We start from the raw sequence: 25188 nt of genomic DNA, 5'->3' as shown, positions 1-25188 counted from the left end.
CTAGTGTTTAGTAGCAGCTCCAAAAACACATCAGCCTTAAATCTGCTTCCATCTTCTTATTTTTAACACACACACGCGCCAGCACACGCTTTCATGTATTCGCAGTCTGTGGCATCTGCAGTGAGTGGAAGAGGCACGCACTCAAAGGCACACACAATCACACATACAAAGAGAGAACAATGGCTCAAGCCCACAGCAGAAAACAAACAGACAGGGAGATGTCTAAAAGCTCTCAAGATGAGAGCTGCATGCAAATTGTTCTTTTGACAGTATCCTTCCCTACTCACTCACCACTCTACCACAACACAGATACAGAGACAGACTGAGAAAGACGGGGGGAGAGAGGGAGACTGAAGAGGAAGGAGAGAATAGCATCTAGCCATAACAGAGTTGATTGGAGAGAGCCTTATTAAATCTGTTTACATTCCCTGCTGGGCTCCATTCTGTCAGAGAGACTTTCAACTCCATGGGACGTTTTCTGAGGAGGTTTTTACACCAAAATGGCTGCCTCTAATTAACAGGGACCTGCCGAGTACCAGTAGCCAATTATATTCCTCTCCTTGTCCCTGCCTACCAGCATTTGTGCTGCTCAGCAGTCCACTTCATGTTGGTTGTGAACACTCTGGCTGTCCCTGCTCTCCCACTGTGGAGCCTAGTGCTGAGAACAGACTCGCTGCATGTCCTGCTGACTGGGTACAACACATAGCCAGCACTCATAGGCTCTCAGGCTCGAGATGCGGCTTCTTTTACTCACAAGTTATCCTGCTCCTTGTGTAGGAGGCCGAGCCAGCACCAGCGCTTCTGGCTAAAAGTAATGCATCTAAACTGCGTGCAGCTGTTGAAAGCATATGAAACGGATGTGAGAGCGCGTTAGAAAAGATCTGATATAAGCTGTTGCCATTAGGATGAAAAATATCAATACCCATTCGCTGTATCGAATAGATTGGCTGGACTACACCAGTGACTTATAGTCATCGTTTAGTTAAAGCAAAGCGCAGGCTGAGGGACGTATCGCTTTTACTTTTAACGGCTGCTCGAATCCTCGACGCAAGAGAGAAAATCAAATTAAAAGCCGGATATAAGAAGGAGCAAATTGAGTAAGACTTTCGGAAAGCAGATGTCTTTTAGAATTGCCCACATTTGCAGCTTTGCATGTTAATGGAATGGTAAATAACTGTTTTTAAGTACTAAAACGTAAATGGTTCCATATAAACAGAGAAAATATGAGACATCAAAGTGCAACACTCGTTAACGGCTTCCTAAATTATATGCACACGATGAACGTGTCAGCTTTTCACTCTTCTGTGCATAGCCCCCTCTACCCTCGCAACCCCGTCCATCAATCTCTGCTCAAGTTCCAACTGTCTCAGTCAGCAGCATCACCGACCAGTGTGCATTAATGTGAACACAGTGCAACATCAGATCATATTACTTCATGGGTGTGTAAAATGGCTGGGCCATCCATTTGGCAGCAGTAGTCTCCTTACCATCTTTGGCTGTGTCAGCAATCCCTTCTCTGCCCAGCCCTGGAGCTGTGGGAGCTCTGCCTGACGCCACTGTGTCTCTGTCGACCCCTATGGAGCGGAGCACAGGGAGGGAGGGATGCACAGCCCACCGTCAACATCATACACTCACTTTACAAGGTTAGGGTTGTAGTGGGACTTGGGGAGTGGAGGGGTTGAGGATGTTGAGAAAATGGCAGCTCACTAGAAAAACACAGTTGCACCTTTGCAGTCCCCATCAGCCGTAATACAACAAAGACAGGTGGCTCAGGGGTTTTCGTATTTGTCTCTCCGTTTATTTTCTCGTTTGTCGTAAAGTAAACGAATTCAAATGCTAACACTGGATTTGGTGAGACAGAAATGTGGCCGAATCTATTATTTCTTTCATTTATTAAAACTGACGCGAGCACCTTCGGAGCCGGCAGAATAAAACCGAATGTGTGTTGATGTTGGCAGATTGGTGTGGGGACTGCAATGACCTTGGCAGGGTTTATAATGAGGGTTTCCCTCTTGCTCTCTGTGGGTAAACAAGCCTGTGGTTGAAGAGACAGAAAATGCCACAAATGAGCAGGAAGTCTGTTCGCTGGCTCTCCAGAGCAGGGGGCTTAAATGCCTGCAGCTATCTACAGATGCTACAACAGCCAATTTAGCAGGAGAAGAGGAAGAGAGGAGGTATGACCTCTGCCTTCATTTACTCCTTCAGAGGGATGAAGAGCGGGAGTGAGGGATCAGATGGGAGGAGGTAGAAAAGGCAAGGGCTGAGTAATGGGGAAGACATTTCCAATACTTCAAAGAAAAGGAGAGACAGTGGTGGGGGAGGAGGAAGAGAGTCTGTACATGTTCTGTTGTCAATGTGTCTTGTAAACTTAGGCAGGAATGCATAATGGAGGTCTAAATGAGAGTGAACTGTCAGCTTCAAAAGAGAAAAAGAAGATACAGAGGGGCAGAGAGGTCAGGGTGGAAAGGAGGACAAGAAATATAGCTTCTCCTTGCCGACTGACAGAAGCAAAAAATGCAGATTTTTTGGGATCGTATGGGGGGAAAATCAGTTGAGCCACCTTTTGTTTTAATATGGCGAGGACCAAAGGGTTGCTATTGAATAGTCTGCAAATCTGACTGGTACAATTTAATGACAAACATTTTTTTTTGTGTTTCAGGCTTTTAGTTATGCTAATGTCAGTGTCATGCAGGTGTACCAAAGCCAGTAAGCGTGTATTTAAAATCATTTAAGAGAGTCAAGAGTGGGCAGTTGGAGGGATAGCAACTCCCCACATTAGTCACAACTTAAAACCACCACATACAGTGTCGTGGACCAGCATTCATCTCATTAGGAGGGCAGAGGGCAACATACTCTACAGTCAATTTAAAACAAATGTCCCAATAAATGTAAAGTTAAGTGGCTACCCTGAAAAAAGGAAACGTTAGGCAGAGGTGAAACATCCAAATCTTTTTCACCCATTCTGCAAAGCTTTTTATTTACATTGCCGTGTGCCGCAGCAAGCAGACAATGCAGCATTATCATAGCATGTACAAATGTGGTGATAAAAATGTAAGAAGCAGCAAGCAGATGTACATGAGTCAATTTAAACAGCTAACGCATAGTGGAAGGGTGCATAATGCTGGCAAAAGGAATATTACATTTTCTTAGAAGTGCATCTCATTTCGGAGACACTGCTCAGTGCTCAACCATTCGATAAAACAAAGAAAGTCTCTCTCACTCACACACACACACTTTCATCTTTCTTCGTAGTCTCACTGTCCTTGCGTTTATCACATGAACACACGTGTGCGTCTTCTGATAAAATCTCAAATAACACTGGAATAACAGCGCAATGCAATTACATTCACCAACCATTGAGATGAAAAACTGCTCATGGATACATTTTCAATTATTCAGGGAATACATTTCAGTCTGTGCTCAGATGCTGGGAAAGGTTATTATATAATCAATACACTCTATAACGCCATTAATATTTTATGCCACAAAAGTGCTTCCTGTCTCCTTGGGCTCCCAACCAGTGGTATCTGGGCACTGCATTTGAATAGGACAAGCCTTTTCCACCTCTAGCAGGGAAGACGTGTATACATTTGCTTTCCTCTAACACTGGGAAATACACTAGGCCCACACGCAGCTGCCATCCGTTTTAGTCTACCTTTTCCTCCATATTATGCACAAGACAAGCTCACATTTCTTTTCTCCACGTGCCTAAGACACCAGTGGTACAGTTTTACCAGAATTTAGATGACAAAGTCGTTTTAACTTCCGTTTCACGTTTATCCCTCCTGTTCCGCTTTTAGCCAATAAAGCTACCACTTTATTTTTCTGGCCTGGTGCAGCCCCCCCCCTTCTCTTACAGAGCTTAGACAATCAATTTACCCTGACTTGGCCAGGATAGATGGAGGCTGTAGAGACTGTGGAGCAGACAGTATGCTGCAGGATCTCTCCACTGATAGACACACTGCCTGGCAGCTACAAAATGGAGCCAGCATGCAACCATCTGACTTTGCCTCATCATCTTGCTTTATATAATTTGCCATTTCCTTATGCCTTTTCCAACTTGTTTTATTCTTTAAAATTCTGACCAGTTTTTAAAATGAGAAACGAATGGATCAGGTCAAATTCTGGATTTGCTGTCAGCTACAGACGCACTGCTAATTACGTGCCCGCCTCTTGCCACCACAAAGCAAACTTCAATTCTCTCTCAGTCTGACAAACTGAAACGGAATTGGAGTTCTTACCAAACTGACTTAGATACAAAGAGATTAATACGACTTTACTATCTCAGTTTCTCGGCCAGTCGAGTTCCGTGTAATGCTCTCTGCGCTATTGATTTTTATTTTTCTCTCCTCTCCTTTTCTTCCTGGAGATCTCTCTCTCCATCTCTCCACCTCCACCATCCTCTTCCGAGCTCTGAAATGTCCTGCAGGTCAGACGGATGCTGGGCCGGATCAATCAGGGAAAGTAATCTGGGACGCCTCATGCACGCAAGCACACACACAGACACATCACAGATACTCACCAACCCACACACACACACCCTTCCTCTGTTGCACTCTGGCCTGCCTGCCTCCAGTCTCATTGATCTGCATCTACTTTACCAAATGGATTCTTCTCTTTTTCTATCCTCCTCCACCTCTTTTCTCTCTGTGTGACTCAGAATAATAAATGTTCCAGACCGCGCGAGACGTGTACGTAAGCAATTTTTCATTTAACTTTGGCTTGACTTTTTTTTCCCTCTCGCTTCTTTTTTGTGATGTTTCAGTCTTCCAGTGAGATCGATGCAGCTTTCCCACACACTTCCTCGCAGCCCCTGGGTAATCAGCACATACTTGTGTAAGGTCAGAGGTCAGGAGATGATAGGATAGGGCCAATTGCTGTGGGTTATCTCAAGAGCTCAAGATTTCACAGACAATTATAGGACGACCCAGTGTTCTTATTTTCAGATGATGAAGCTCTGATGTATTCCTCAGTATCACTTGTTTCTGAGAGTCTGGCTGAACGTAAATACTGACACACTTTGCATTTGAATGTATATGAAGGAGTCATATAACTTTCTCCACTCTATTCAGATTTATCTGGTCCAATCACTTATATGTAATTTTTAAATGCATATTTTCCATACAGAGAGCATCCTTTAAGCACAGAGACTCTGAGGACCTGCATTGCTCTATACATACGTACAGTCGTTCTCATTCACACACACAGACACACACGCCAAAGTCTCCTTTGCTCAACCAAACTGTAGGCGGAACTGAAGCCATTTGTCCACTGGCTGAATCCCAACTCTGCACCAACGCATGCAGAAAATTGGTGAGCATCTTGACTCTGGAGATGACACTTCAATTTGTTGAGCTCCAGTGACTGGTGCTCTGCAGTTCATCCCTTGTGGGCGCATGAGATCAGCTGGACACCTGCCTAGCTGTTTGGCTGAAGCCTGGAGCACAGGGGACCGGGCCTTGGAATTGAAGGCCTGGCCTTGCCTGTCAGTCCAAGTCCCTGTCCCTTAGCCCCAGCCCTGGCCTCGCCTCTCAGGTCCTCATCACAGTTCCTCTAGTTTCACACCCGTGCCAGGGCTAGTCCCTTGCCCGATGCCTTTGACCCCTATTTCTCAGCCCTGAGCTGCAAGTCACTGCAGTGCCATCTTCCCAACAGCGGTCTTCCCCTGAAGGGCATCAAATCCCATGAACAGCTTCCCAGCCTTTGTTCCACTTCTAGCTAGTGTGGCCAGCACCTCAGCTTCCAGCTCAGTCAAATCAGCAAGATGTCTCTGCTGTGCATCACTGTCTGTCCTGCTGTAATCCCTGTGACTGATGGGAGTGATCATTGTCGAGGCCCTAAGCTAGAACATTTTGGTGGATTAAAGAGGCTAAATCATGGTCTCAGCTGCTACATTTCCATTTCCATCCTTAATTAAATGTAAATGTGGTTAAAGGTTTTAGTGGAGATGGTATCTATCTAACATGTGGGGTTTATTCACAAAGTAATTACCTCGTTTCCATGGATGGTGGAGAATAGGTTTGTGTTTGTGATCCCTGATATAGCTGTGATTTAACATGACACAAAATGTGTCCATCCATTTTTAGAATACGAAAATCCTGTTTGCAATGGCTCGGTTAACATTTGGTTACTTTTACAGACTGCGGCTCTTGTGACACTGCAACAGAACCTACAGTAGCGCCATGACAAAGACTTGCACTACTCTGAGTTGCATTTCAGGGAAAAGCTTATGTTTCTGTACAACACTCATTTCCGTGTTGAGCTGAAGCTGCTTTTCGCCGGGTGGGAACGGGGACAGAGGACGCAAAAACCGACAACAAGGCAGGCAGAGCAGGCGGGCTCATCTGACTGAATCAGCACCATGTGTCATGAGCGAGGACACCACCTCCACAAGTAGCTGGCAGGTGAACGCGGCCACGCACCTGTGCAGGCAACCAGCCATTTTAGTGAGATTGCCTCCTATCTTTAGCAAAACACACTAAGGAAAACTAGTGCATACATAAACAAACATATGGCATCATGCACAAATACACAAGATTCACTCAACCTCTCAAACATTCTCCCTGTTTCTGTGCCCACCTGCACATGTTGGGTCAAAAATAAGCAATTCAGCAATGCTACAGTATCGCAACCTAACACGTATTACTTGCTTGCACTACCTTATAGCCATGCTAAAAGTAACCTCCCCATAAGGGGAGACCAACAGAATAAGAAACTTGTACACTCCTCTGACTGAACTCAATTTTCAGCATAATTCACAGTAGTGGGTCTAATTAAAACTGGTTTGAGGCTGGAAGTGGTAATATTGGCTTTGTTTAACAGGTATTTAAAAAGCTATAAACAGCCTGGGGGTATACGATAAGAACAAAACCTACAGCACAGCACTTACAGAGAGAACAAGGGAGAGACAGGAACACTTGCCTGGCTGCTAAGCAGAGGCAGTGCTCGTCCTAATCTAATCACTGTTTCCCCCATCAGCGGCATCTCAGACACGGCCTGCCTGTGTGCGTATGTGTGCACGTACGTGCGCGTGCGTCTGCCTTGCAGCAAAGGCATAGAGCTAAATCACATAAACACCGAATGACCGTTGTACTGGAGAATTCATTCCACAGCCCTGGGTACTATGTGAGTGTATGCTGGTGTGTATATGCGTGCTCTGAACTAATCTGGTTATTGATTCGACTCTGAACCGGAGCTCATATAATCAAATAGCTGCAAGGGAAAAGGACAGCCGTCCGTCATCTGTCTTAATGAGTAAACATTTTGATGAAGGCAAAGAATAACTCAAAGCTACGTGTAGAGGCAGAGGAGGTTACAGCTTCACTGATAGAGTGACAAGCTGAAACTTTACAGCAATCCAGTGGCGGCTGCTCGGTAATCGTCGTCCTATGCTAAGCGATATTGAAATAGCAAACTATTTCATGCCTATTTCACGCATATGTACTTTGCTCTTTTGAGTCTTTGGTACAGATAGAATCTTGGCATCATTTAAAGCTTTTGTTACATTAACTACCATATAAACCTAAAAAAATAGCCGTCTTTTGAATATGCCTCGAGTCTGACACCTTAATATTTCAGTCACTTTTCTAAAACTATAAAGTTTCCCCATACTAGTAGCTACACAATCAGTCTGGAGTTTGACTTGTCATCTGTGAAAGTCTAATCTCAGTTTAACTCGATGTGAGAGTGGTGCAATCATAAATGGCTTCTACTGCAGCACGAAGATAGGAGAGCGAGACACACAAGCCTACATGTATACCAGCACAGCTAACAGACGAGGCCCGCGGCACACCAGCTAAACCATTAAGTGTGGCGTGCATTCAAACGAACAGATTAATCCCCCCTACTGCTACGTAGTGCAGAGTAATTGAAAATGTCTACAGGAGACTATCTCTGTTCATATACTGTGGCGTATGCTTAGGAGACAATGTATAGAGGGAGGTGGCTGATTGCCACGGAAAATTCAGCAGCAGCGCTTTTTAGTCTGACAGAATGTGCCGGAGAGCCGTGCATCTACAAGATAGCACAAATCTACCTTCCTACCGTTCCAATTTTCTCTCCCCTTTTCTTTTCTCTCTCTGTACCTCCAGTATCGACTTGACAGGTGCTGATCATGACTAATCCTGACGTTTGTTGGTTACGATAAGGATCTGATGTACCATATTCTTCATTTCCATCAAGGTGTACTGTTTAGGAGGGATGACATTCCTCTCAATTGTTAAGGGAAAATGCGTTTACTGTAATCATCCGTATTCCTTTCGGGACAAACAAATCTATTATCAGAGATGCCATCCCAGATCTGCGTAGTTAGCTCGCACTGCTGAACCTATGCTGGGTAAGTATGGTTGATCTCGGGGAAAATAGCCTTTTTATCAACCTCTTCTTCCTGTGTTTATTGTATGTATACATATACATATATATATATATATATGAGAAGATGCTGTAGTTTCGTGTGTTAGTTTTAGCATACACAGTGGCCCCTAGCTTTATGAGTTTATGAGATTTCCTGGTGTCTTGGTTTATTCCATATGGCAACACTGGTCTTTTTCCTCCTTGTGTTCGCATTGCTACTGAAGATAACTCTAAATGACGCTGTGTGGGATTCTGTTTTTGTAGGCCTTAATGTGTCTATTACCAGCAACAATGGTGCCATTTTGTAGCATGTTCAGTTGCATGTTCAATCTATAATTCATCTGGCTACAGAAATATATAAATGTTTAATATGTCAGAGGCGGTGAGGCCTGTCGAAAGCATGACCTTGAAACGTCCTTTAAACATCACACGGCTACAGCACTGGGGCCAGTTAAGCTGCCAAAGCCAAAAAATAGGAAAAAAAACATGCAACGTGTACACACACACGCTCTCACTCTTACACATTCACACAGCCCGTCTGCCTGCTGACGCTTTCCACTGCTTTCTGTTCCCTTTTTTCCTGGGATGCAAAATGCAGATGAGACGAGTCAGCCGCTTGTGCACAGTCTCAGGAGAAACTGCCAGTCAAATCCAAACATCTGTATGAATACCAAAACACACAGGGTACAGTGGAGGATGAGAGAAAGAGAAGGAGGGGCGAGGGACATAGAGAAGATGAGGGAGAGAGTGGATCGAGTAGAACGAGCAGTAAAGTAGCTAGGAAAGCCAGTGTTCCTCTCTCTTTCTGTATTTTTGACTGAACAAAGAGCCATATACACATGAATACCTCTTTCCTCCCACTGTATTTTCCATCGGGATATTTATTCTGAAAAGCAGCGATGCACAACAAGGGCTCGGTCCTGTGTTTGCTAGTGGGCTGAGGCGCTAACACTCCCCAGCTGATTATGTGTCTGTCTGTAGCAGTTTGAGCTGCTGCCAAAGGAATTAGGTCTAGTATTTGTGAATGCTGTTCCCCTCACAGCAGAATGCCTCACCATGCCTCTCAAATTTCTAGCTTTTTTAAAAAGGAGAGGGAAAAAAAACATTTTAAATAAATGAAGGAAATCACTGTGGAAGCCTATTAAATTTTCAACGTGACCGTTTTGTGAGTCTTCATGTGTGTTTAGGCTTCGCACAAAAGGAATATTTAAAAACCAAAGCGTGCTAATTGGGACAGAGATTGTTACAGCAGCTTCTTATTCAAACAGGCTTTTGGCTCATTAACTGCTTCCATCCAGCTTTTGTTTAAAGAAAAGTGGAAAAGACATTTAAAGACAACAAAATATTTTTCGATGTACCACCAAAAAGCTGATAGATTGCATAATGTCGTCACGCAAAATACGCTGCAGCAGTGGCACAAGCTCTTGGCTCAAAGTAAGCGCAAACCCAAATATCCTGGCATCTTAGTACTGTTATGTCACATGCAAATCAAATCTTTACTTTTGAAATGTCAGCCAGCTACATATTTATACATAAATGGGATGTGTTAGTCTCAAGGGATAATAAATATTTTGTCTGGGGTAATTCTGATTTAATTTTTTTGTGTTTGTGTAGGGGAGGGTAATTGTATCTTTTCAGGTGTACGACCTGTTTGGTCATCACCTTCTTAAAATATTTAACTATCAGATTTTAATCAGGAATATTAATTCCTGCAGAATCTGCACAGATGCATACATAGTTAAACTCCTTTTCTCTGGTTCACACATCACTATCACATCTATCTAAAAGTCTCCTGAGAAAACTCTCTATAGGATGTTTTTATTGGACTCGCTGCACTAAAGTTGCCATTATCCTTGCTGACTTCTCTCTACATGTCTCAGCTTTGATAAATCCTTTTTAATGTGCCTGAATGGGTCTGGTCATTTACACCTACAGCTAGAGAGGCGGCACACACAGTATGAGACACAGTAACACCTACATACTGTATATAAACAACACCACGCAACGCACACAATGTGACCATTTGACATTTCATCTAATTACTGTGGATGTGAAAAACCTCTGCCTGTAAAAACTGAATCAACAACAGTAACAGCAGCACAGCCATAACTGTGCTCTCTTAACACGACAAACAGAAGACCGCCATAGGCCTTCTGCTTATTTTGCATTTGTCCTTGTCTAAAGTAAACTTTATAAAACTTGGTGAGAAATTAGTGCTGACAAGCAATGCATAACCAGGGACAATACTTAAACCTAAAAGTCTATTTTTTATCTTCAGTATAAATTACAAGCTGCTAGTTTTGATAAATCCTCTTAAAAGCAAACAGCAAATCAGCACTGACCCAGGAGAGGAGTTTAAAGGAAGTCAAAGGAGGCTGTTTTTGGGGGATTTTGTTATTCTGTGACAAACATCAGAGGTCCGAGTGTTCTGCCTCAGTTTGTCAGCTTTGTAATAAGAGGCAACTTTCAGTATAGAAGCAAATTATTTCACCGAGTTGAAATATGAAAACATATAAGTTTGAAAATAAAAAGAAGAAGAAGTTTATTTTTTTTTGCTATCAATATTATTAATATCTGTAATTAAATATAGTTACAAAGGCAAAATATCTGTGGATCTGGTAATAGTGTAAGACTAAGTTTAAACCCCGCTATGATCATGATAACACCAGGAACAGTTAAAGGTCACATTAAATCCGTCAGAGCGGATGTTTGTGTAAAGACAACTGGAAAGAAGATTAAGAGGCAGCTGTTCCTCTGTCCGAACCACTTCACCCCTCTTGCTTTATGTATTTGCTTGGTCTCTAATGAGGCTCTACTTAACAATGTCACTCTCCATCTGTACACGTGTCAGTCGGCCCTCTGATGCACACACGCAATCAAACACAAACACACAGAACCAGTCGTGCAGAAGCGCATGCTAACCTGTCACTGAACTGATGAAGCAGTGTTTCTTTATTGTCTGTGTAGCTCTAGTTCTGTATTTGTGAACTTATCATCCACATATTTTTCCTCTGTGTCTGCAAATCACTTTTATTGTTCCTTCAAAAACCTTACATGCTACATACTCGTACACCCATCTGTTCGTGTCTCAGGTCTTTGATCTTCAGTTACATTTAAATCCCGAGCACATGGTCAGTGCACTGTAGCTAATAAATTCCTCATACACCCCGCCCTATTAGCATTGATGTGTAACCTTCGAGCTTGTGGTGTTCTGCCTCGGGGTAATAGAGCCACTGCGCATTTGTGTGTATCTGTGTGTATTTTTGTAAAATGATGGCCTGTCTCTAGAGCAGGTCCCCCACTGGTTCGCATCAGGAGGCTTCATGGATGCACACTCATCTAATACCTCCAATACTAATGAATATTCCACTTTGTCACCCGCTCTCTCACTGGTCCTTGCATTACTGACTATATTAATTTCTGTGTGGATAACACCGTACCTACCAGGACCGTACGGTGTTTCTCCAACAACAAACCTTGGATTACCCCAGAAATTAAAACCGTCCTCAAGCAGAAGAGGAGGGCCTTCAAATCCAAAGACAAAGAGGAGTTGAAAAGGGTGCAGAGAGAGTTGAGGGGACTGATAAGGAATGGGAAGGAGAGCTACAGGCAGAAGATGGAGAACCAGCTTCAGCAAAACAACGTTGGTGAAGTCTGGAGAGGCCTCAGAACCATCTCAGGCCACAAACAGCAGAACTCTCTGCCTGGGAGGGACGTGAGGTGGGCAAATGAACTGAATCATTTCTTCAACAGATCTGATTCAACCATGAGACAGTCTACAACATCGGCTGCAGACTCACCCACCCCCACTGCTGCTGTTCCACCTCTGACACCTCAGACACTTCACACCTCCTCTATTCACCCTGCTCACTCCCCCCCACCCCCAACAACAGCATCCAATACACACTCAACACAAGGCTCCAGCCTGTCTCTCTCAACCACCCAGGTTAGGAGGGAACTGAGGAGGATTAATGGCAAGAAGGCAGCGGGTCCAGATGGCATCAGCTCGAGGGTCGTCAGGTCCTGCGCGGACCAACTGTGTGGGGTGATGGAGCACCTCTTCAACCTGAGCCTGAGGTTGGGAAGAGTCCCACAGCTCTGGAAAACCTCCTGTGTTGTACCAGTGCCAAAGACTTCACGCCCCAAGGACCTCAACAGCTACAGGCCGGTGGCTCTGACATCCCACCTGATGAAGACCCTGGAGCGGTTGGTCCTGGCTCAGCTTCGGCGCCTAATAAGCTCATCACTGGACCCACTTCAGTTTGCCTACCAGCCTGGCATTGGCGCGGATGATGCCGTCATTCACCTCCTACATCGTTCCCTCGCTCACCTGGAGACCGCTGGAAGCACTGTGAGAATCATGTTCTTTGATTTCTCCAGGGCCTTCAACACCATTCTTCCCTCGGTTCTAAAGGACAAGCTGGAGAACTCTGGAGTGGACCATCACCTCACTACCTGGATTTTGGACTACCTCACCGACCGACCACAGTATGTGAGGACTCAGGGCTGTGTGTCGGACAGGGTCGTCTGCAGTACGGGGGCCCCACAGGGAACGGTTCTGGCTCCGTTCCTCTTCACCATCTACACTGCAGACTTCTCCCACAATTCCACCCAGTGCTTCCTGCAGAAGTTCTCTGATGACTCTGCAATAGTCGGCCTCATCACTGATGGGGACGACAAGGAGTACAGAGGACTGACCCAAGACTTTGTGGACTGGTGCCAGCTGAACTACCTCCAGATCAACGCCAGTAAAACCAAGGAACTGGTGGTAGACTTCCGCAGGCACAAGCATTCTCCACTGCAACCACTGAACATCCAGGGTATGGACATTGAGGCTGTGGACAGCTACAGGTACCTTGGTGTTCATCTGAACAACAGACTGGACTGGACTCATAACTCAGACGCCCTCTACAGGAAAGGGCAGAGCAGGCTGTACTTGCTGCGGAGTCTCAGGTCGTTTGGGGTGGAGGGCCCACTCCTGAAGACCTTCTATGACTCTGTTGTGGCTTCTGCTATCTTTTATGGCGTGGTCTGCTGGGGCGGCAGCATCTCTGCTGGGGACAGGAAGAGACTGAACAGGGTGATCCGAAGGGCCAGCTCTGTTCTAGGATGCCCTCTGGACCCAGTGGAGGTGGTGAGTGACAGGAGAATGGTGGCTAAGCTGTCATCCCTGTTGGACAACGTCTCCCACCCCATGCAGCAGACTGTGACAGCACTGAGCAGCTCCTTCAGTGGGAGACTGCGGCACCCACGGTGTGGGACGGAGAGATTTCGCAGGTCTTTCCTCCCCACTGCTGTCAGACTCCATAATAAAGACTTTAACTGATCAAGCACACACATCCATACATGTGCAATAACACTAAGTGCAATAATCTTTTCTGGCATCGTTGTATTTTTACTCAGTTGTATATAGCATTCGTATTCTATTTTTATCTTATTGTATATTTTTATTCTATTTTATTCTACTGTATATAGTATATTATTTTATTCTATTCTGTACAGCTGTGTACTGTATTTATTCTTATTGTATTCTAATTTTTGCGTCATAACTTTTGCACTGTCCACTTCCTGCTGTGACAAAACAAATTTCCCACGTGTGGGACTAATAGAGGTTATCTTATCTTATCTTATCTTATCTTATCTTCACATTGTGCGTCCACCTCTTCCAAACTAAGTTGTGTCTGTATCTACAAATTTAATGCTGCACACGCTTTCTCTCACACCCCTACGTTTGTCTTCTTACGTCACCACTCTATCTGTGATACAGGCCTCTACACCCATGCTACACTACGGCTGCCAGCATGCCAGCTAGTGCCCGTAGCTGCGGCACCCAAGGAAGAGTCGCCTTCCTTTCAATTAGCATTTTGATTACATTCCGAAGGAAAACTAGCCGGTGAACGCAAATAAAAAATGTACTTGCTGACAAATGCTTCTGTTGTTCCTAGTGGAAATGCCCAAGTGAGTCAGTCCACTTTGATGATGGCAAGTGAACCATTATGAAAAAAGATAGATGCTAACTAATAATAATGACTCTGCGGTCATAGCATTGATGAATCGGCAACGAGGCTCAACTTTGTCTTTCTGTTTCTGACAGGTAAAAAAACAACTGGGAATAAAATGGCTGCTAGTTTTATTAGTCTACCTCTCACTCTGTCGCTTGAATGTGATGGATGAATGGGTAAATGGATGCAATGTTAAAGTGAAATTCAGCGAGAGCAGGCAAAGCAGAATACTTTAACAGCTTGTAATCATCACTCCTGTGCTGACAAGTGAGCTCGCGCACGCACTTACACATAGCCGTAAGGGGCATAAAACTTGAGAATGAGGGAAAGAATGCACGACATTATAATCTATTGTAATCCAGTCATGCGCGTAACTCACACACCTACTCCCATCTTTTCTTCAGATCTGGCACAATACATGGACAGCACACCCTCGGACTGTCTATACAAGCGGCGTGACAGATAACATGGCTACTCATTTAACTTACATGCAGTACTTTGCATAAATGAATGGCAAATCCACAAAAAAGTCCAGTTTCCTTACCATGTAAAAAGACATTTAACCCTCAACCATGTGCGATCCACCTCTGCAGCACTATACACAGGTAAATATTTCAGAGTGGTGCAAAGGCTGGAAAAACAGGGGACACCTACACAGCCCTGACTTCAACATAAAATGGGTGCTGTTCCCCTCTTTTAACCCTTCCTTCCCTATTTCCTTACTTCTTTTCCTTCCTCCGCACGTTTCTCATTAGCCCGATATCCGTCTCCGTCCCTCCATCTGCCTCCCTCATTTTTTCATTCTGCCCACGAACCTACAGTGTAACCCCCCGCTGTAGCCCTCGTCCCCGTAAGAAGGAACTTAACATTCTGCACAACAATAGTTCAACAGTATCGCAGTGCTCGCTGAGCAAGAAGAATAATTCTGACTGACTGTGGGTGGACAGTATATCTACAACTACAAGCTACTCAGCTCACTATAGGATGCTCAAAATTAACCAGCAGTTATCATCGCACATTCAAGTATAGTGGCAGGCTGCCCGTAGCCTTCCTTACCATCTTAAACCCATTCCACTCCATTTGGGAGATGCTGGCCGTTGTCTCACGTTCTCTCTCTCCTCACACAACAGCTACAGCAACGCCTCAGAAAAGAAAAATCCCCTACTCTTTTTAAAACTCTTATTCTCCTCTGACACAGTCTCCTTATTTTTCCTCTCCTCTGCACTCTTCCTCTCTGCCTGATTCTGAGTCTTAGCAGCGAGCAGAGAGCAGCGTGCTGGAGGTGTACGGAGCAAACATCGCCTTCTTCCACTGATGCTGAGAGCAGAATGGATGTGAGTGCTGGGCTGCAGTAAGGCTCTCCCTCCTACCACCCTCCCTCCTTGCCCCCACCCCCTCTCCCCACCAACCCTCCCCTCCTTCCCACAACCACCTGCCCATTCGCCTGCTCAGCTGGAAGGTCAGAGCCCGCCCACGCCCACTCACTTTCTTTTAGAGTCTCTGATTGGCTTCTCGGCTTGCCCGTCAGCCCTCGGCCTCCCCTCCCCTCCATCAGTGTTAACACCTTCGCTCTCTGGCTGGCTCCGAGCCCTCCTCGGCACACGCCAGCCGCAGCCCGGTTTGGCAGAGAAAAGGCTCTCTGAATCCCAGCAAAGCAATCAATCGCTGCTGAGGTCTGTCTGTGCTTGAGTGAGCAGCGCGGAGCAGAGCGCTTACAGCCTCGGGCGCTATGGTAATAGGATGCCTGCGCAGCACTGTGTATATAAATTAGCTATTACTGGGTTGCATGTTAAAATCCCCCGTACATTTATACGACTGTGTGTGCATACAGGCCATCGCTGTCTCCCTCACTCCCTGCCTCCCTACTTCACACGCAGACACTTACGCACACGCAAAAGTAAAGTTTACGTTTTAAATAATGTTCGATTACTTTAATGCCGATTTAGACCCTTTAAACCTACGACGGCTTCAAATATAACAGAACGAAACCACGAACACGAACTCGCGGGAAGTCTGCACACACCTGTCCAAGCAGGTGCATCCCAAAGAAATGCAAGAGAAAAAACGTCTTTAAACGGCCGGGGTAACTGTTGTAATTTTGTTAATTTTTTTAAAGTAAGAAGCTCAAAGAAATGTTGTCCTAACATTTTATTATTGTTATTGTTATTATTTATTTATTTATCTTACCGCTGCGATAGGCTACATGGTCACAGTGAAATAAAGCTCATGTGGCACAATAAAGACACAAGCGAGTACTACGACATCTACTCACCATGACCATTCTTGTGACGGGCTGTCGGTGTCGGTGTTCTCGGTACTATAAAAGCCGGCGAAGTCAGGGAGGAGAGTCGGACAGAGGAGCAGCGGCTTGTTTTTTAAAGGGGATAAATGAACCGGGGTCGTGGTGTAGTGAGTCTACAGGAAAAAAAGGAATCCCCAAAACAAAACAGAAGCAAAACCGCGCGCGCGCCTGTGTGTGTGGAAGCCCCCGGAAGCCCTCGGCCAGTGCAAAAACACAAAAAGGCACTCCCCTCAAAACAAACACCGCGTCAAGAGGAAGGAAAGCAAAAGATTCGCGGCGAGCAAACACCGTCTACCTTTCCCCCAAAAGCCATTTACGGATTGTCCAGTCATCTCGCGCGTCTTCTCCCATTGGCTGCGGAGGTGAGGACGGGGCGGTGCGCTCGCGGATGAGAGCCTGGGAGGCAGGCTCTTGTGGTCCACGACGCGGGATGGCATTGAAGCATCGCGCGGGAAGACAGGTGCCAGGGAAGCTTTTTTAAGGAGGTTTCGTGTTCGCATATATGCACTACTTCACTGTTGATAATTATGCGCGAGTTGCACGCTCTCTAACACGTGCACGGAGGAGTGTGTTAGTACGAGCGCGCCTGCAAGGTTATTTGCATGATTGCCGCAGTCGTCAAGCCATGTGTACACCTCTCCCCCTCCTCCTCAGAAGCCGTTCTTCTACAGTTATTTTACTGCAGCCTCATCAACCCCCCCACCCCCAAAAAACAAAAAAACTTCCAAATTACTCTTCTTAGAAAAAACCCCCCTACAAACTACAATCAAACTACAATCTAACCATTAAGCAGCAGGGCACACATCCCTGGTTTACTGTGTTGAAGAGCGAGCATATTTAATCAAAATGCTGCTATCATATCAAATTCATAATTACTGATACTGCCAATTACTTTGACAATTATGGTAATATTCATTACAGTTTAGTAATAATGAATATTAATGGGTGGGGGCAGCTAGCTTAAACTGTCTTTGTCAAGCCCCAAACCTGCCTCAGGTTGATTTTGTCCACCTGGCCTCTAACTCGGGCAGACAAGAAGAGGGAGCTCTTGCTTCCCTTTAACACAGTTACCTTGCAGGCAGAAATTCTTGGCTGAAGCTTCAAACCAGGCTACATACAAACACACACATACACACGAATGCGTACAATCAGAATGCAAATACGGAAACACATGTTGCTTGACACCCTACTATACCTATTAGCACACATAATATATTCGCATGCACACATATTCTGGCTCCCGCTCTATAACACATTCAAACACCTTATGCTGTAGATGAACATAAAGCCTCATTTGATATCGCAGTGGCTATATCCTCGGGTTGCCAAGAGATCAAAACATCATCAGTTTCGCAGCACATTATCATATTGTTTTTCCACGTGTTCTATGCAGCAATAAGAGGCTGTCAACTCTTAATCTCCTGCTGTTTTGTTTCAACTAGCCTTCAGCTATGCGAGGCCCAGCAAACCTAATGGAACTAGTGGACATCCATTAAGCTAAGAGAGGTATCTCCTCATCTTGCAGCTCAAAATATATCCTGATACAAGACTCCAGTATAATATACATATGTAATCTGAAAAGTTTGAAAGCAAATTGCTTTTATTGATTGTGTTTAGTATTAAAAAATGGTAATGGTTAGTTACAAGTCTCTAGCCACTGATTAAATACAACGTTTATTCGAAAAATAGTGGTAAGCAGTTGTTTAATCAACAAGGGACCTACAGTCCCACTGGACCACCTGGCACTACTTTTTGACATGTCAAAGCATTTGAGAATAACAGCACGGGTTATTATTTTCAGGTCTTAAAGCTAACCATCTACTGAAAATCACTTGAGTGTGAGTTTTTTGTGTCTGAAACTAAATTACAACCTCTGCAACACATGAAAGGGCCATATTCTACATATATAATCTACTGTAAAAACACAGGGGACGCACTATACACACAATAACTACCTTGACACCTGAAATAACACTATGTGTATTTATACAATTTTAAATTGGGATTTTCAACCATACACTCAAGTAGGTTGACAAATTAGCTCCCAAATGAACACAGTGGGAAAAAAAAAACACTGTTAAAAAAACAGGGGGAAAAAATGTGTTAGGACTGAACTAAAGCTTCCCAGTTTCTCTGCTTCTTCCCTAACGTCCACCTGTCTGTTTAGCTACAACTAGCTAGCTAACCAAGCCATGTGGCTGACATACTAATGAGAAACCTTACTACGCCTTCCATTAGGTCGGAGCAGTAGACATGCACGTGCACAAGGGGGAAAGATGGGCTGAACAAGCTCGCTATTGTTTCAGATAGAATAAAAAAATATGCTGGCACTTGCAGTCTGGAGATTTGTACTGATCACACGGTACATAACATAAGAGAGGCAGAGTAATGTAGAATGAAGCACAATGAAAATGGATTAAAATAGAAGTGCATCTCTGTCTCTCTTCCTTTGTGATGTGCTTTTTATCTTTTCTGCCACAGAGCAGAGAGAAGCAAAATTTGCAGCTGAATAGTACAGGCAACAAACCCTCCGTCTTCTATCCATCTTTTATCCTCCTGCGCTGACCTTTGAGTTTAATAAAGGCTTTGGGTAGGACCCAGGAAAAGACATTCTCCACCCAACAGCCTTTAATATTCTTGACCAAACTGTGTTTTTATTGTTGCATTTTAATTCCCTACTGTAAGGAGTAGAAAGTCAAATCTATGGCAGTGACTTGCATACAAATCACGCCTATTTTTTTTTTTTTAATTTTGTCTATGTGTTTTGTCAACTTTTAACTGCCAGTGTGTAGAAGCAGTAAAATAAAGTGGGTGATAATTTTCTTATTTCATAATAGACAGTGTTTGGAGGTTGTTTTTCTCTCCACTGTAATATAAACCAAATAACCTTTTCTCTAAATGAGAATATGATTTGAAAGTGAAAATAGTCCCTCGCAGTTGTCTTGCTTTGTGTGTCATTTTGCTAGATTGCGCTACAGGACAATGATTTTAAAAGGCAATGAAAGTGACTACCAGCTATAAACACAATCTGTTCTTTCCCGTGCGCGGTGTTATGGAGTGCGTGCAGGTTCTGTACACAGACGCATATCAAAGACGGAGCCATGTTGCTGCCATACTAAAGGACATACACTGAGCATTATAATATTGTGCGTGGACAGATGGGGGGAGTGGTTAAGATACTCTATCAAGGGCATTCATGTTGAGATACTCTCCAGATTGTATATTACAGTACAGCTCATTATCTCGTGGATCTGGCCTGTCTTTATGTACAGTTTATGTCTAGCGCACTGGATTAATTTAAAAAAGCAATTAATGCTAATAACTAAACGGGCTACTCTTCTTAATTGCATTTTCATTTTGTCATACTTTGCACAAAAAGTGCCTAGTTTTGATTGGATGCATTATTTGGCCTTTTAGATGATGACTGATCGCTAAATCGTTTTTAAGCAGATAAATGATATTTCTTTCCTTTTGCAACATTTTGAAAGTTAAAAAGCTTTTGTGGCTATAACCCAGCAGGGCCAGCCACACTGTCAGCAATGTGAAGCCCCATCTCACTTATTGGCTCTGGCTCTTATCCATAAACACACACAAAAAGGACAGCTGATTCTAGGCATACACAAAAATTTTATTCATGGAGCGTGTCACACTCTCACACAGTCTCTGTTGTACAGCTGGAGATGTAAGGCCTGCACCTCAGAAGTATTTTCATCCTGTGCTTCCAACCTGCTAATTCTGAAAGCAGAGAGCTGGCTAATTGTCATGAACTCTTCCTGCCCTCTCTTCAGCCCAGCTTCTCCTCCCTAAACCCCTCCTAGTCACAGACCTTAATGGATTAACTGCAGACTGCGTAGTTCCACTTACTCTTTTACTCATTCTGATTTTCCTGCACAAACTCAAGACGCTACATCTCTGCCACACCCAGAAGGATCTGTTTGTGTACGCGCAATGGGAGAGGTTTGCACAATTACACATACTAAAGCTGTGCTTACACATTATACTCTGGAAGCAGCCAACACCTAGCGTTCTGGTAACAAGTGCGAAAGAGCAGGTGAAGAATAGCGTACGCCGTATAGCAGGTTCGGTTTGAGTATGCAGTGTGCAGACAGTGATAATTGTGGGTGCTCTCGGTTTGAGTCTTGTTAACTGTCACACGCAGTGTTTCAACACCTGTCCTATGTTTCACTCTACATAATAAGGCTTCTATTTAAAGGGAGAGAAGTGAAGCTGCCAGTTGAGGTGTTACCTCAAAGTGCTGGAAGAAAATACCTTGATAATTAACAAGAGAAGGAAAACTTGTGTTTGGAAGGAAAAACTCGTCTTCCGACAGAAAACAGTACGAACCTGAATTATCGCAGTATGGCAAAACACAGTAATTGAGGACAAAACGGTATTTTAACAGACCCGTGGAGAATAATAAAATACTTATCAGGCCTTGTTAATTTCGGTTTAAAAACATCCCATAATTCACAGCAGTCGACGCAGTAAAACAGCCTAATACATTTAATAGCTCAGCGCACCCTCCTCGGTGTGCCGTGGTTCACTTAGGATCTTTTTGATTTGCCCTTGAAGGATAGATTTAGTTGCTCTATTGAAGTTCTGGCAGTAGAAGCATCTTGCTGTGCTACTCAGACTGATGACTGCCTCTTTCCTGGCAGGTGTCCACCCTCTGCCGGTAACAATCAACAAATGAGAATCACAGCCTTCAGCTTGCCTATCTTCAGTGACAAAATCAGCATCGCCGGGTCTAGCTGCCAGACCGCTATTAACACGATAACATGTCTGTTTCTGGACAACAATGGGCAGTTTGGACTCTGCTGACTTTTGTTGCTTGGTTTCATTTTTAAGACGAGAAGGTTTACTTTCATGAAGAAATCGTACACACTATTTGGCTGATGCTTGGTAAGTCACAGATGCGCGGTGTGCCTACATCATCAGTCAAATCACCTCTTTTCTTTCTCCTCAAAAGCAGGCCCCACTGGGCTACAGTGCTCTGGCAGTTTAGTAATGGATTACAGCAGCTGGACATAGTCCTACCACAAAACCCGTGTCTATAAGCAGGATAAACAGAATCAACACAATGGCATCTTATTTAAGTGACCAAGGGCACATGATGTTAAATTATTTTGGAAGAAAAGGGATAAATGTACAAGAGTACAAAGTGAACAAATATTACAAATCTCAAACCTGCTGTAAAAATCAAGCACTTATCCTGCGTTCCAAAGTAACCAAATCGAAACGAGTTACAGCCCTGTGCTCTGAATGCCTTGTTTCTGATGTTGCTCGTGTAAATTTTCATTTTGAATGATCTTTTTCCTTGGAAAAACTAATGAGTAAATCCCACACTGGCCTGCCATTTACAAATCTGTTAACTCACGGTAACCTGAGACAGAAAGAGGATCCCTCGAATGGCGGATGTTAACTAAATGTACATCACATTAAAGGCTTTTTTTCCCCTCTTTGGTGAAATTGAGCTAATCTAGTTGGTGCTTTCCTCCTACATCCTCTTCTCTCCGTGTCACTGGGCATGATACGCAGTCAGCTTAACCCCTGCCTGTGTCACTCTCCCTCGTAGAAACTCCTTAGATCAGAAATGAATTCTTCACGCTGATCCCGGAACAAGGCTGTGCTGCATTTGTCACAGCCACTTTCTTCAACTTTAACTCAAAGCTGTTTGGTATGGCTGGAGCTTTGCAAGCTGCAGAGATGTGACAGGGGGCTGTTTGAAAGCGCTGTCTCTATCTGAGGGTGTGTGCTTGTTCAGCCACTATGTAAACTCTGCACTCTTACAGTCCTCGTTTGTTGTTTTAATTCAAAATCCCTGCTGTTTTTCTACTTCTTCTTTTTTCTAATGCGTGAAAATATCAGGAAATATATATAAATACACCAAATCTACACATGAATGCATATAAACCGAACCTATTAAGCCAGCACTGTGATCGCCCCTCCCTTTTATATGAAAGAGATGATGGTCATAATGGTCTTTGAGGTTGTAACGGAACACAAATGAGAGATGGCTTGTGTAGGTGCCCAGAAAGGCTTAGCTATGCATTTGCTGTTGAGTCTGGCATGTGTTCTGGCACCGAGAGTGTATTCTCAACAGGACTCTGGTGGATTAGTGTCCATTTGGACAACAGAGTGGTCCACAGCTTGGGGTGACATTCAACTTCAGCAGGCTCTCTCAGTAATCATAAAGTTTCCGCTAGCTGTAGATGTATAGATAATGTAAAGATCCGTATTTGCATATAGTTGAAGTAAAAGATGAGGGGCAATCATTAGGACGCCGAGCTGCACTCTTTCTGTTGATGTTGTGCTCTCTAGTATAAACTGTATGTGTAAAATGAAGCCGTAGTGTGGTGGGTCAGTGGATCATGGGGATTTATTGGTGGGCTCTGGGGCTGTGAGGATGGCAGCCCGTTTTGCGTTTGATCCTGGTCGGGGTACAGCCATGCTCACAGGGCGACCGCTGTGGTCCATCTGGTGGAGGCTTTAATCACAACTCCCCCCACTTACACACACATACACACACCCTACAGCAACACAGAACGCGCAGTGTTTCCCACTTGAGGTTCTTTAATTGCCGCTGCTCACTCTACGAGCATTTTATGTACAATATTTACTTTTTGTCGTTTCTGCAGTCATCTTTCTGCAGAAACGAGTCCCCTTTTTTGTTAGAAACTCTGCGGTGTTTAAAACCTCATCAAAAACCCTACGCTATCAGATCCGCATAATTTACACCACTGTGGCTTTTGATAAGAAATAACCTTTCAGAAATTAGACACATCCACGGTCCTTCGTTGAGCTGGCCATCGGCACTGTGCACCAAAACATGCCCACGCCGCACAAATCCAGCTCTCCAAATGTCACTTCATGCTTAACCGCCCTTTCTCATGCTTGAAGAAAAGCGAGTGGGTAATGCACAAGAAAAACCCCACTGGATTTCAGTTTAAATGCCTACATGCTTAGAGACATGTTTCGGTTATTTTGCGTCGTTGGAGCATTTAGCCGATTAAAGAGAAAAAAGTCATTAGAAGCAAACAGTCAAGAAATTATTTTCCCCTGTGAAAATACCAAGACGTTTTGTACAAAAGGCACCAGGCACATTCTGTAGTAAATCTTCGCTTTGTAACATTAAGTCAGGATAAATAAATGTAATTCTGCGAGAAAAGATGTTAAAAGAACGTTTTGAGAGAGCTGGTTTTCAAATGTAATAAGGTACAGATTATTAAAAAAGCAACACCTAATGTAAATGTAAGTCCTGAAAGGAAAGCAACATATAAAATGTATGTTTCCAAAAAGATATAAATATTATATTACAAAAGATTTCTACAGGTTCTAGATAAATCCCCATGATGTTGACAGCATTTCTGCCACTGGTAAATAGTCTGTCCAGTAATATTACCGTCGCTTTCTAATTTTAGAAGGAAAATATTGTTCAATTTCTGGTCCCGAAAGCCGTTCCTGTCCAACGACTTGGCAACCCGCCCTGGTATTCGAGTTTCAGGATAGAACAATGTGCACTGACTGGCAGCCAAGAGGTGGTGCAAATTCAAACAAGAGAATCGATCAAAAGCAACACTCAAAATTTAAATTCATACTGCCAAATGATCGGAGCCTCCTGAGTAGTAGAGATAACTTGTTGTAAGCCATCCTGCTGTTGAAATTTGGCATGCAAATTTATCACGGTGGCTCTGCTGACCCAAGTTATCAGCGAATATCCCAAATGAAGTAAATTTTGCAATAACATGCAAAAAAACCCAGATTTTATATTCCCCATATAACCCTTTATATCCGCCAGTATGTTTATTAGTAACTGTGATTTAATTGCATAATTTTCCCAGATAGCAATTACATTTATTTTGTAACTCTCTAACATCTACCCAGTTACTTCACAAATAATCATACATATTAAGATTATACAAGAAACACTGCATATGCTATGCTATTAGGGTACATTTATAATTAATGGAGGGTTTAGCAGATAAAGATGCTGCTGCTGTTAGTTGTTAGCCTTACCGCAGACAAAATATATTTGTAGGAGTTTTTTCAGTATAGCTGGATTTTGGTTGCATTTTATGCAAGCTAATCAACGGGGGAAACCCCCCCCCCCCCATCATTTTTTATACATTAAGTCAAGCCAACATATGCTCCAACTGTTAGAAACCAGTGAGCTGCTTTAACGTCACCGGTCATTCTTAATTTGCGTTATTGCACGAGTCAGCCATTCATCATTTGTGACAACGGATACTTTGCCTCATCCCCGGCAATTAACGAATCGATAAAAACGTGTTGGCTTTGAAACCATCAATTTTGAGAGAGTAAAAAACAGTGTTGTTCATCAAAATGCCAGCATCTCAAACGCAGACAATCGCTCAAGTATCGGCACCATTTGTCAGCTCAGCATCAACAGGCGTCTGGCTGTCAACAATGAGGCCCATTTCCTCACATCGCCGATCTTAAAATGAGTTCTCACCTACAAAATGGGCAAAAAAAGAGACTATCTAATGTTCTTTTTGTAAAGGGGATTTTGTT

The 25188-nt window shown here is 43.8% G+C and overlaps 1 protein-coding gene across 7 annotated transcripts in view; it reads right to left on the bottom strand.

The window, feature by feature from the left end:
- elavl4 (ELAV like neuron-specific RNA binding protein 4) overlaps positions 1 to 25188 on the bottom strand; it is an 80910-nt gene that overhangs the window by 44993 nt on the left and 10729 nt on the right. For 3 of the 7 annotated variants that reach the window (XM_086281545.1, XM_086281552.1, XM_086281546.1), the window contains one exon: positions 1488 to 1574. In XM_086281545.1, coding sequence (XP_086137671.1) covers positions 1488 to 1574 — 87 coding nt within the window. Of the gene's footprint in view, positions 1 to 1487; positions 1575 to 15410; positions 15692 to 16626; positions 17268 to 25188 lie in introns of those variants that run through there. The other 4 variants (XM_086281548.1, XM_086281547.1, XM_086281550.1 and 1 more) reach the window with 4 other exon arrangements.

The sequence above is a fragment of the Aulonocara sp. 'chitande type north' Nkhata Bay genome, linkage group LG23 (genome assembly GCF_057382095.1).
Source record: "Aulonocara sp. 'chitande type north' Nkhata Bay isolate Kocher_YH1m ecotype deep benthic linkage group LG23, A_spYH_male_GT1.1, whole genome shotgun sequence".
NCBI lineage: Eukaryota > Metazoa > Chordata > Actinopteri > Cichliformes > Cichlidae > Aulonocara > Aulonocara sp. 'chitande type north' Nkhata Bay.
This window is presented reverse-complemented; position numbering and strand designations above follow the sequence as displayed.